This window comes from Dasypus novemcinctus, chromosome 8, assembly GCF_030445035.2.
Source record: "Dasypus novemcinctus isolate mDasNov1 chromosome 8, mDasNov1.1.hap2, whole genome shotgun sequence".
Classification (NCBI taxonomy): Eukaryota; Metazoa; Chordata; class Mammalia; order Cingulata; family Dasypodidae; genus Dasypus; species Dasypus novemcinctus.
This window is the reverse complement of record NC_080680.1, coordinates 111,843,825-111,856,458: the sequence shown is the minus strand read 5'-3', so window position 1 is coordinate 111,856,458 and position 12,634 is coordinate 111,843,825. Positions and strand designations below refer to the sequence as shown.

The 12,634-nt window shown below is 38.8% G+C and overlaps 1 protein-coding gene across 2 annotated transcripts in view; it reads right to left on the bottom strand.

Annotated features, from left to right (window-relative positions):
* Positions 1-12,634, bottom strand: part of TMEM245 (transmembrane protein 245) — a 94,809-nt gene that overhangs the window by 40,829 nt on the left and 41,346 nt on the right. For both annotated transcript variants that reach the window (XM_058302572.2, XM_058302573.1), the window contains 2 exons: positions 7,527-7,617; positions 320-418 (listed from right to left, as the gene is read on the bottom strand). In XM_058302572.2, the coding sequence (XP_058158555.1) occupies positions 320-418; positions 7,527-7,617 (190 nt within the window). The remainder of the gene's footprint in view (positions 1-319; positions 419-7,526; positions 7,618-12,634) is intronic.

Here is a 12,634-nt window from a genome sequence, read left to right as displayed (position 1 = left end):
GTGTAAAACAGACATCAGATTTCAAAGACTTAGTATGAATAAAAAGAATGTAAAATAGCCCATCAAAATTTCTTCTGTAGATTATATATTGAAAAGTTCATGATAACTATGAAAAGAAGGTACAAAACCTACACACCAGAGGGACTCATGGGTTCTGCCGAGGAAACAAGTTTACTTTAAGTGACTGGCCATTTAAGATCTTGTTTATAAAATAATAAATGAAATCCCAAAATTAAAACAATCCTATGCAGTAAGTGAGTCTATAAAGTCAAAGGGCTTTACTAGTTTACAAATGAAACCCTTAGCTAGAACAACTTACCTTTACAAACCAAGAGTGATACAGTCTGTCCCAAAGTTCTAGTACTTGCTTTTCAATTACAGCAGTATTGTTCACTTTATCGCCTAGAATTTTATGGAGCTGGAAGAAATAAAGATATAATCCGGTTTAATATTTCAGGTAACAACCCAGTGAAGTAGCACACATGCCAGGGCCTTTACAATCTGTCCCAAATCAAACTAAAAAGTTTCAGACCATTTCATGGTCTCAAACCACTTTGTTGTTTTTATTTCCCCATTAATTTCTATGCTTTAATGTTTCCAGTAAACTTCCTCTCCTTCCTCCACCTCTTGCTTTTTTCTTTTCTCTATTCTCAGGTCTCTAAGAGAGCTACTTCATGTTTACCAGAGAATAGCGCGAATAAAGCCATGATGAGTGACCTATTTGAGCTTATCTTTTCCATGTGACCCTAGTGCCCCTTCACAATAGAGAAGTCTTATGTTACACTCATCATCATTGTCAAGAATGACCTCAGCTAGAGGTTAAAACAGAAAATTTTTAAAAATTAAAATAGAATTTTAAAAAACTAATTAAAAAAGACTTAGAAAACTTTAAATAAAATTTTAGGATCTTGGCTATCAACAAATATTTTTCTTTAGTTTGACTGCTGAGAGATGTCAGGTCTCTGAATGTTATGACTGATCAAAATGGCTTCTGGGGGAAGCAGTTGTGGCTCAAATGCTAGAGCATCTGCCTACCATATGGAGGGTCCAGGGTTCCATACCCAGGTCCTCCTGATCCATGTGGTGGTGGTGAGCTGGCCAACGCACAGAGTGCCACATGCAAGGAGTACTGTGCCACGCAGGGGTGTCCCCCACATAGGGGTACCCCACGGCCAAGGAGTGCATCCTGAAAGGAGAGTCTTCCTGTGTCGAAAAAAAACACAGCTCACCCAGGAGTGGCGCCTCACACACGGAAAGCTAACGCAGCAAGATGACACAACAAAAAAAAGCAAGAGTTTCCCAGTGCCGCATGACAAGAATGCAAGCAGACACAGAACACACAGCGAATGGACATAGAGAGCAGACAATGGGGGACAGGAGGGAAGGGAAGAGAAATAAATAAATCTTTTTTTTAAAAAATGGCTTCTGGGTTTGTGGGAATCAAACGTACTCTTTTTTTTCTCTCCTCCCTGCCCCCAGTTGTCTGCTCTCTCTGTCCATTCACTGTATGTTCTTCTGTGACCACTTCTATCCTTATCACCGGCACTGGGAATCTGTGTTTCTTTTTGTTGCGTCATCTTGTTGTGTCAGCTCTCTGTGTGTGTGGTGCCATTCCTGGGCAGGATGCACTTTCTTTCGCACTGGGTGGCTCTCCTTACGGGGTGCACTCCTTGTGCATGGGGCTCCCCTACACATGGGACACCCCTACGTGGCAGGGCACTCCTTGCGCACATCAGCACTGTGCATGGGCCAGCTCCACACGGGTCAAGGAGGCCTGGGGTTTGAGACCCAATAAATTAGAGGAAGGCTATTTATCATAGTACCTTAATCCTTTCTTTTAATTTAGTTCTAAAATCATGTTGTAATACTCAAAGCAAATCCAAAAAGGACAAACACTGATTTTGTAGTCTCACTTCCTTAATACAACTGTTACCATTTTTTCGTTTCTTCTGCCTATTAATGAAGATACAATTTGAAATTGTATTTTCTTTTGTATCGTAAGTTATTTCCAGATACTAGCCTTCATCTTTATTCTTAATGTTTTCTTAAAAGTTCACTAAGCTCTGATACTATTATTTAATCATTACCAATCACAGAACATACAGATTTTTCCCAATTTTTAATGTCATAATGTCATACTGCAATGAACATCCTTATACAGGGTTTTTTCTTATTATCATAGTAAGATAAATGTACAGGAATTAAAGGAAATGAGCTTTTAATGGCTCTCGCTATGCATTGTTAAATTGCCTTCTTCCACAAGCCTGTACCAATTAATATTTTCCAACAACAATGGATGGATGAACTAATGGTCTAAAACGGTAACCAACTGTTTAATCTTTTTTTCTTTTGTAATGGGAGTGAACATTTTTTCACATTGGTTTATAATGCATGTTTCCTTTTTGTGTGGTCTATCCGTACCCCTTGCCTACTTGATGCTGGCCTTATATATTTGAACCAGTTCTTTGGTATACTTGATGCAAATATATCTGCCCAATGTTTTCCTTTATATTTAATTAATTTATTCATAAACCAAACACAAATTAGTGAATATACAAGCCATTTATCTTTGACTAGCATTTTACTATTTACAAATGGCCACTGCCTACATTAAGTGATCTTGGCAACAACCCTAAGGCTTAGACAGAAAAAAGCTTGTCATCACCTTGTTCTTTTAAGATGAGAAAACAGATTGAGCAAGGAACTATGACAGGTCCAAAGTCATGCAGCTAAGGGGTAGAGCCAGAATTAAATGCTCTCTAATGTTCCTTCAACCAGAGCTTTTACAACCTGGAACAAGAACACCTGAAAGAGCAAATTACTCAAAATAATTTTAAAAACACAATCACCTCTACTGTTTTCTTTAGTTACTTTAAATGTGTCTTTACATCTCCTGAGCATCACTCACTCATTTCTTATTACCAGCTTGCCCTCCATTCTATCAGCTTCTGAGATCTCCCTTTAAACAGAAAAACCCTAAAGTTGAAACCCTCTAGTCAACATTGTCCACGCAGTGGCTTTTACTGCAGTGATGCGCTATTTCAAACTGGCATCTCCTTGAGCAGTCTCACTCCCAGGATAGGTGTGAATAACTCTAAAATACCACAATTCTGAAAGTAAAGGAGGGCCTGACAATTTCATAGCATGTCATAAAAAACTGTGATGCTAGCTCCCATTGCAGAGCATTTACTGGCTGAGAATGCCATCCACAAAGTCACAATACGTAATTCCAACACAAGAGAGAATGTACCAGAGTGCACAGGCTAATGGAGCTGTCACCACTATTAGAAGGATTGCCCCAGCACAGTATAGGGCACAATCATTGCATATGAAAGACAATACAGCATTAAGGACAACCAGAAGGCCATTTGAGAGCTATATAACTTAAAGCCAATAATCTCAACTGTAAATGGGAATAATAAAAGCCAATGGGCAATTCTCTGTGCTCATTTGGCTGACCTCACAACAGCGCTTGTCAAAGCTGACCAAGTCTTTTTTGAAACATTTTCTTCTCTCAGCTCCTGTGATGCATTCTCCTGGTTTTCTTCCTACTTCACAGACTATTCCCCTCTCAGTCTCCTATGCTGACTCACTTCTCTCCAACCTGCAAAGCTCACATGTCCAGGGGCCCATCTTTGGTCCTCTTCTCTCTAGACTCTTTCCTTAGACCACCTCACTGAATCCTATGGGTGCCATTTGATGATACTGAAACCCCTATCTTCAGCCCAAATCACCCCTCTGAGCTCCAGCTATGTACATCCAATTGCCTTCCTGACAGCTCTTATATAATAGGCATTTCAAACTTAACATGACCCAAATACAATCACTGATCCACCTGCAAAACCTATATCCCGCCACCATCCCCAAAGCTTTTCCACCTTAAGAAATGGCACAGCTATCCCTCTAGCTGAGCAAGCCAAAAAACTTCCTGCCCTCACACCCATGTCTAATCCATGAGTAGTAATTCCTCTCAACACAATCTCAAAAATATATCTCAAATGTTATCATTTTTCTTGAATTCCACTTCTACAATGCTACTCTAAGACATCATTATCTCTCATTTGGATGACTAAAATCATATTTAAGTAAATAACTTAAGAAGTAAATAAGTCTTCTCTTGTCCCCTTCTCCACAGTGCAGCCAAAATAAGTTTTCACATCCTAAATCAGGGCATATCCCGTTCTGTTTTAAATCTATATAATGTCTGCCTTTGCTACTAGAATAAAACCCCAATTTCCTGTCATGGTCTAAAGCTTATCTCATCACCTTATTTCCTATTCCAGCTACAAAGGCCTTCATCCTGTCCCTCTAACAAGCGTGTTCTCATCTCAGAGTCTTTGAATTTGCTATGCCCCCACTTGAAACATTCTTTTCCTGGATCTGCACAAACTGCCTCCTTCTCATCCTTCAGGTCTCAGTGAAAGTGCGGACTACTCAGAGGTCTTCTCTGGCCATTCCAACTGAAGCATCATCCCCAGTCACTCTCTACCACCCTGCCCTGTTTTAAACTTGTCATATCACCTACAGCACCTGAAATTTTTACTTATTTACATGTTCACTGCTTGTCTCATCTCACCAGAGTGTAAGCTCTTTGAGGGTGGAAACTCTTTCTGGTTCACTGCTATAGCAGTTTGATACGGTTATGAATTCTAAAAATAGATATTGGATTATGCTTGTAATCTGATATGTACCTGAGCATGATTGAGTCATGATTAGGGCATGATTAGGGCATGATAACAGGCATGGCAAAGAACCGAGTTGAGGGTTTCTGATGTTGGAGTTCTGATGTTGGAGTTTGATGCTGAAGACTGGAGCCCCAGCAAGTAAGTTCACAGAGGAAAGAGAAACCAGCCCTAGGAAGAAAGGAACCTTGAACCCAGAGAAAAGCAAGACCCTGGAACGTAAGAACCCAGGAAGCCTGAACCCTCACAGATGTCGACAGCCATCTTGCTCCAACACGTGGAAATAAGACTATGGTGAGGGAAGTAACATACTTTCTGGCCTGGTATCTGTAAGCTCCCACCCCAAGTAAATACCCTTTACAAAAACCAACCAATTCCTGGTATTTTGCATCAGTACCCCTTTGGCCACTAATACAACTGCCTTCTCCCCAGCACTTAGAACAGTGCCTGGCATGTATATGGACTGTCTTCTTTCTAGTCATGGGAGAAGGGACAGAAGCAGCACATCATTTATTCTCTTGCTGTCCCAGGGAAGCACCTCCAGCTAGAAATTTTAGAAAAGACATACCAAGGGGAAAGGATAGGTCAAGCAAGAATTCTGAATAAGGAAATAATATAGGTTATTCAGAAAATAGCAAATTATGCAGTCTGACTGGAACCCACGCAATGTGTAGGAGGAGGTAAGGCAGACAAAGAAGGCTGGAAGCATACAGACAAGAATCTTCCTAGTTCACACCTCAACATTTCTAAAAAGCTCATTTCCTTTTTCCAGGATGATTTTTTTCTGTAGCTTCAGCCTTTTCTAGACTTTCAACTCATAGAATCCAATTTTTACAAGATTCTTAGCTAGATAAGACCTGAGATTGTCAGAGAAGTACCAATGCAATTTCAAGCATTCTTTTAAAAAACAATTTGAGATATAATCCACATATTGACCCATTTTGAGTAAATTCATTCGTTTTTAGTATATTCAGAGTTATGCAACTCATCACTACAATCAACTTTATAACATTCTCATTCACCCCAAAAGGAAACCTCAAGCCCATGTGCAGTCACTCTCCATTTCTTCCCAATCTTTCCAGCCCTTGGCAACCACTAATCTACCTTCTGTAACTAAAGATTTGCCTATTTTGCACATTTCACGTAAACAGAATCATACAATATGTGGTCTTTTGTGACTGCTTCTTTTATTTAGCATAAGGTTTGCAAGCTTCATCCATGTTGTAGCATGATTCAGTACCTTTCATGGCCAAATAATATTCCATTATATGAATATATCTCATTCGATTTACCCATTCATCAGCTGGTGGGCATTCAATTGTTTTTAGATCCCTCTAAATCGGGATCACATATATTTTTTATGACTTTTATCATTAGCAATGCCCATTTCTCTCATCTTTCTTTCCTTTCAGAATTTAAGGCAAAATATTTCATATCTATCTTTTCTCTGAGTAACTTGAAATCTACTTCCTTAAAATCTAAGGCACATTTTCCCAAATACCCATAACTTCCTTTTTTTGTCCTTTTCCCAAAAAGCGAATTCCAGAATAAAAATTTTCCCCAAACAAATAACTCAAGAATATATTAAATGCTATGCTTTCAGCAGAACAAGTTGGTCAACATATTTTTAGAAGGCTGAAAGTCTTTTGCAATAGCTGACTCTTCCTGCTACGACAGACCTGAGATCTGTGTCCACATACTTATCTTTCACTTATTTAATATTTTTATAAAAATACGCCATGTGACAATTGGTTATTATGGACCTGAAAAAAATTAGTACTACACCCACTTTTCTCTTAACTTTTAACTTGACCATGAGTCCATCCTGAGAATACTAGATTACTATACATATATATAACTTCCACATCTCTTTTTTTCTTTTTCGAGATTTTTTTTTTGAACAAGGAATCACTTCCTAATACTTATTTTCTGTGGACAAGTCTCACTGCTACATATCTTATCAATACTCACATGATTCTAATTACCTCAGTACATTAAAATTTCCAGTTACCTTTATTCCCATAGTTAATAACAAAGAGGGCAAGAACCCATACCCTAGAGACTGATCCTGACTGTGGCCACAATGTCTTTCTCACTATTATTTTCATCCCGCCTTCACAGAGCTCCCCCACTTCAGTCCAGTTCATCGCCTCTAACACACTCCTACACAAGCACCTTGGTTCACGTAAGTACTCCTTCTTCAAACACACTCTTCCTTCCTCTTTATCCATTTTAAGAGTTATTGTTCCTTCAGGGTTTGTTTCAAGTGCCACATTTAGCACTTACCCCAGTTCCAGGCATGTAGTTCCCACACACTACAGTAGAAAGAGCATGAGCTTTGGAGTTAAGTCTTCAGTTTCAAACCAACGTGTGCAATTTACTGCATGACCACGTGGGGAACTTAGCCTGACTGAGTCTGTTTCTTCATCTGTAAAGTGGGCAAAATAATTCAGACTACATAGGTTTCTCAGAAAGATCAAGTGAAACTATTTGGATATCAGCAGATAAAAGGATTTAGTGTGTTAAAACCCTTTTCTCCACAAAGTCTTATTTAACCATCCAAGCTTAGTGATCACTTTATCCTAAAACATAAATAATAAAGCAGATTTATCTTGAAAAAGAAGTAAATGACCAATTTTCAGATTCAGGCTTCTAGCACTATTAGATGTGATTATCTAGAAGGTTTGATTTTATTGTATGTTGCCTGTAACCTATGGACTTAGCTTCTTACAAATATGGATGTTGTTCTAAATGAAGTCTCCATTTATGCTTTATCAAAGCAAGAAGCCACTGCCAGTGAAGGCCCTGCAAAGAAGAAGCCAGAAAGGTAGGCTCTTCCCTTACCTTGTGAGTTATCCACTCTCGTCCATACTGATACACGTTGTTAGCTGCAGAACTGAGGGCTCTTTGGACTACCTGGGCCTCAGGAAGCCAACTAATTTAAAATGAAGAAAAAAATACACTTTTAGTGTACTGCACCAATAACTCTTTGAATTTATGTACTTAAGCAATAAACTGCTATTCAGTCATCAAAACACACATTCAAATGAATCCCACCAAGAACTCCTTGTATTTCCAGGCCAACTGGCCTAATTCTAACATTGGGGGTTTCTCTTCAAGGTCTCCTCAGCTTTAGACCCACATTCCCCAACAGCCCACTTTCACCCTATTCTGCCTAGTTTCTCTGCCCATTCAAATCCTATGTCATGTATCTTATTCAGCACCAGGGGACACTATTTGGGACTGTGGCACTTAAAATGTGGTCCATAGACCAGCAGGATTGGAATTGCTGGGAAACCTGTTGGAAATGCAAATTATCAGGCCCAGTACCAGACCTACTGAATCAGAAACTCTGGGGCTGAAGCCTGAAAATCTGTGTCTTAACAAGCCCTGCAAGTGATGCTGTTGCAAGCTAAAGTTTGAAAACCACTGGTCTCAGGCAGTAAAGATATAAGAAAACAGAAAATTATGAGAGTAATTATCTTCACTTTATTAATCCATTGATACACTCTATCTTTAAGATGCAAGAAACTCTGAGCAGAGTTCTAGCTAAACAAGAACTGCAGCCTATAAGTTCTACTCCTTATGCAGCAAGAGGAGGCCTCCCAATTTCCCTGTTAACTAAGTAGATGGCACAATATGGCTTAATCAATAATCCTTTACACATGCCCAATGCTTTCCAAAAGAGAAAATGTCTTCATATATTCTCTAAATTGTTCCTCACAATTTGTATACTAGAGATAATGACATTCACAGATTTATCAGTTCTGATTTCAACTATTTATGAGTAATGCCAAAAAGCCATGGCAAGCAGCAATTAGTCATTTTCCTGAGTCTCAAACATGAAATACACTGCAAGGGTGGCATATGGGAAGAAGTCAACTATCTAGTGAGTTAGTGAGTGAAGTAGAATGTGCAACATCCTCAACTCACAGCAGCTTTATGTACTTGCAGTCATTTCTACACTAAATATGAAGTGATAAACCTGCTTTTCTGCATGTGAAAGACAGTCACAAAGAGTAATTCAACTGTCATAAAGAGTAAGTCAACTTACTTTAGTAGTTGAAGCAATGGTCTTTAAGAGAAAAAGAGACTATTTAGATAAATCAAAAAGGGAAATTTCAGGAGCGAGAATGGGGAGTTAATGCTTCAAGGGTATAGAGTTTGGGGTGATGAAAACGTTTTTGTATTTACAGGTGGTGACGGTTGCACAATATTGTGAATGTAATAAATATTACTAAATTGTATGCTTAAAAATGTTAACAATAAAAGGGGAAATCTTAAGTTATATATACATTATCACAAAGTTTTTCTAAAAGTAGAATGTCAAATCAGCTGACATTAACCAATTAGTCCAAAACTATTTTTTTTAAATATAAAATTATTTGTGAAACTTCTGGTAGATTCCTTAGTTCAAATATTTCTCAGCAAGTATGACAAAACTTTAAACACACAAATGTAATAATCTTACAGCATAAGGACAGGAACAGAAATTTGGATCTTTAAATAGAAACGTGATTTGGGAGAAATCAATTTAAATAGCTTTAAAATTACTCTAGTATTTATAGATTTATTAGCAGTTTAAATGGAATTGTTTTCAATTATATGGTACTACACATTTAAAGGGAAAATTATATATCATACTGTTATTCAAATGTTTGAGGATTTGCACAGGTAATTGGCTAAATCCATAATGCCTAACCAGTTTACTAGGCCTGAGAAAAAGCCCTGCTTGCTGCTACGCGAACACTTCACCACTGGAATCATGCAAGGGTCCTGAGAGCAAAAAATAAGCGGAACTGTCATGAAGCCAAGCCAAAGGCATTAGCTCAGTACAGACTCTCCATGAGACAGAGGGCCAGAAATACCTGAGCAACCTTGGCAAGATGAATTGGGATGCAACTTGGCCTTTGGACCAACAAAGTCTCTCAACAGAGCTCCTTCATTAGGATATTCACTATTCAGTCAATCACTAACCCTCCCATTCTCAGTGAAGAGAGACCCCTTGGCAGAAACCAAGTTCCTACATTGGACTGGTCTACTCTCACCTCCCCAGTAAAGGTTAATCTCTATCAAGAAATGGCCTACCAAGAGAATGGCCCCAATTAGATACACCTTAGCTTTAGCCACTAGGTTTCTCCCAAATAAGGGCAGGGCAGTACCATTTGAGAGTCATCTCCTGAGATAAGGGTACAGATGCTCATGAATCAACAGGCTTGAAACTAGTCAAGAGAATTGACCAAGGTAAGAATTAGGATTTGCTCTGATTTCAACTTCATTTTCTTCAAAGTTTTGCTAGAATGATCCTAACCTAAGTCCTTCTAATTCATCCACTGGCTCACCAAGCATATTCACAAAAAGTCAGGATACCTAGATAGGGCACATAAAATGTGTACCAGGTTGGAAGAAAGTACATATGAACTATTCTTAAGTATATCATCTCCACTAGAGGTATCCACATGAATTTCCCAAAAGGTCAACTGTTACCCACATGACAGGAATCCACTGAATACCAAGATTTACAAGAAAATGTTACCATTAATTCACGCTCACCCCCTCTGGTTCAGACCCAGCCCTACTAACTTGCAGAAAAACCATACTTCATTAATCACCAAAGTCTAAGGGGAGTTAACCTCTCTATATGAAACACTACTCAGCATAAGGAGGAACAAACTATGATACACACAGAAACTTGGAAGGATTTTAAAGGAAATATGCTAAGTGTGAGAAAAAAGCCAATCTCACAAACTATGTACTTTACAACTCAATTTATAGATAATTCTTGAAATAATATTACAGAGATGGAGAATAGATTAGTGGTTTCCAAGGGTTAGGGACAGTGGATATGGCTATAAAGAGGTAGCATGAGGGAGCCTTGTGGTGATGGAACAGTTCTACATCTTAAGCAGGTGATAGTTTACATGAAACTATACGTATGATAAAATTGCTCAGAACTACACACAACACATGCAAACAAGTGCATAAAACTAGTGAAATCTAGAAGTCTGTAGATCGTACCAATGTCAACTTCCTGATTTTATTATTACACTATAATTATGCAACACATGTCAAATATATCTAATTAGGCCGCTGCTCTTCTTATATCCTTCAATCAAAATAATGAACATAGCTGTCACTACCTAAAGTCCCCCATGCCCCTTTGGTATCTCTCCTTTCGCCCCACCCCACCCCTTTTACCCAGCAACCTCTGTTACTAAAGATTATTTTGTACTTTCTAGAATTTTACATAAATGGAATCAAAAAGAGCATATACTCTTTTTGGCTTGACTTCTTTCATGAAACATAATTATTTTGAGATTCACCCACACTGTTGCACATGTTGATAGTTTACATTCATTAATGTTGAATAAAATCCCATCGTATGGCTATACCTCAATTTATGACTAAAAAGAAACATTGAGGACAAGCATACTGAGTATGTACTAGTCATGTGAGATAAGTGAGTAGAAGTATGTTTCAAAATACATTACTGGGAAGCGGATTTGGCTCAACTGGTAGAGTGTCCACCTACCACATAGGAGGTCCTGGGTTCAAACCCAGGGCCTCTTGGCCCGTGTGGTGAGCTGGCCCACGCGCAGAGCTGATACGTGCAAGGAGTGCTGTGTCACGCAGGGGTGTACCCCGAGAGCCACCTCGCACTAAAAAAAAAAAAAGCACAGCCTGCTCATGAGTGGTGCTGCACACACGGAGAGCTGAAAGAGCAAGATGACACAACAAAAAAAGACACACAGATTCCCAGTGCCAATGACAATAATGCAGGCAGACACAGAAGAATACACAGCGAATGGACACAGAGAGCAGACAACTGTGGGAGGGGAGGAAGGGGAGAGAAATAAATTTTAAAAAAAAATACATTCCTTGAAAAATATTCAAATAAGGTTCTAAACTAAGTTCAAATAAATAAATAATCTAAGCAAGTTTTATATAAAGGAATAAAGAAAGATTAAAAGAAGAAAACATGTTACTTCTCAATTTACAAAACTAAAATCCGCAGGAGTCTTTCCTAGCTTTAGTGACTACTTTAGGATTAGTAAAACTAAAGCAGGCCATGTAATTTGTCATCAAGGTGAAGAGCACAGCTGCTGAACGCTACCCCACAAAGACATAAAACTTCCCTTACAAAACCCAAATTAAGTGAAACAAAGACTGTCTAAGACAGGAGGAGGACACCTGTTTCTGTAAAGGTCCATTTTAGGTTTCGTGGGACTTACAATCTCTGCAGCAGACTGAATTTTGTACCTCACTTTAGACATGTTTCTATGGGTATGAACTCACAGTAAATAGGACCTCTTGAAGATATTTTTAGTTAAGGTGTGGCTCAACTGAATGAGGGCTGGTCTCAATCCATATTACTAGAGACCATGTAAAGAGAAGGCAGCCAGAAGGTGGAGAAGGCCACAAAGGAAGATGAAGTCAGCAAAAATTGGAACCGGGAGAGCTGAAGAAAGGAGATGACACTGCCATGTGACATGAGGGAAGGAATTTAAGCTAAGGAAGTGCCAAGGACTGCAGCACCAGAACGCCACTGATGCCAGAGAAAGCAAGTCTTCTAGTCTCTAAAACCATGAGACAATAAATTCCTAGTGCTGAAGTCAACCCATTGTGAGATTCGCCATAGCTGCCAGGAAACTAAGAGAATATCTGTCGCTGCTACGCAACTTTCCCCCTGTAGCACCCAAGCAGTCATAGTCAACATGTAAACAAACAAGAATGGCTGCATTCCAATAAAATGTTATTTACAAAAATAATTGGCTGGATTTTATCCTGGGCCATATTTACCAAGGCCTCCTCTAAAATGATACAATTTGGGAATATGTCAACATTTACATGAAAGTTGAGGGACAAGTTACAGCAGAAAGTTCCCTTCACTTCATTGGAAGTATTGGGTATGAGGGCCAATTCTACCATGGATGGACTGTTCACTCATCTAT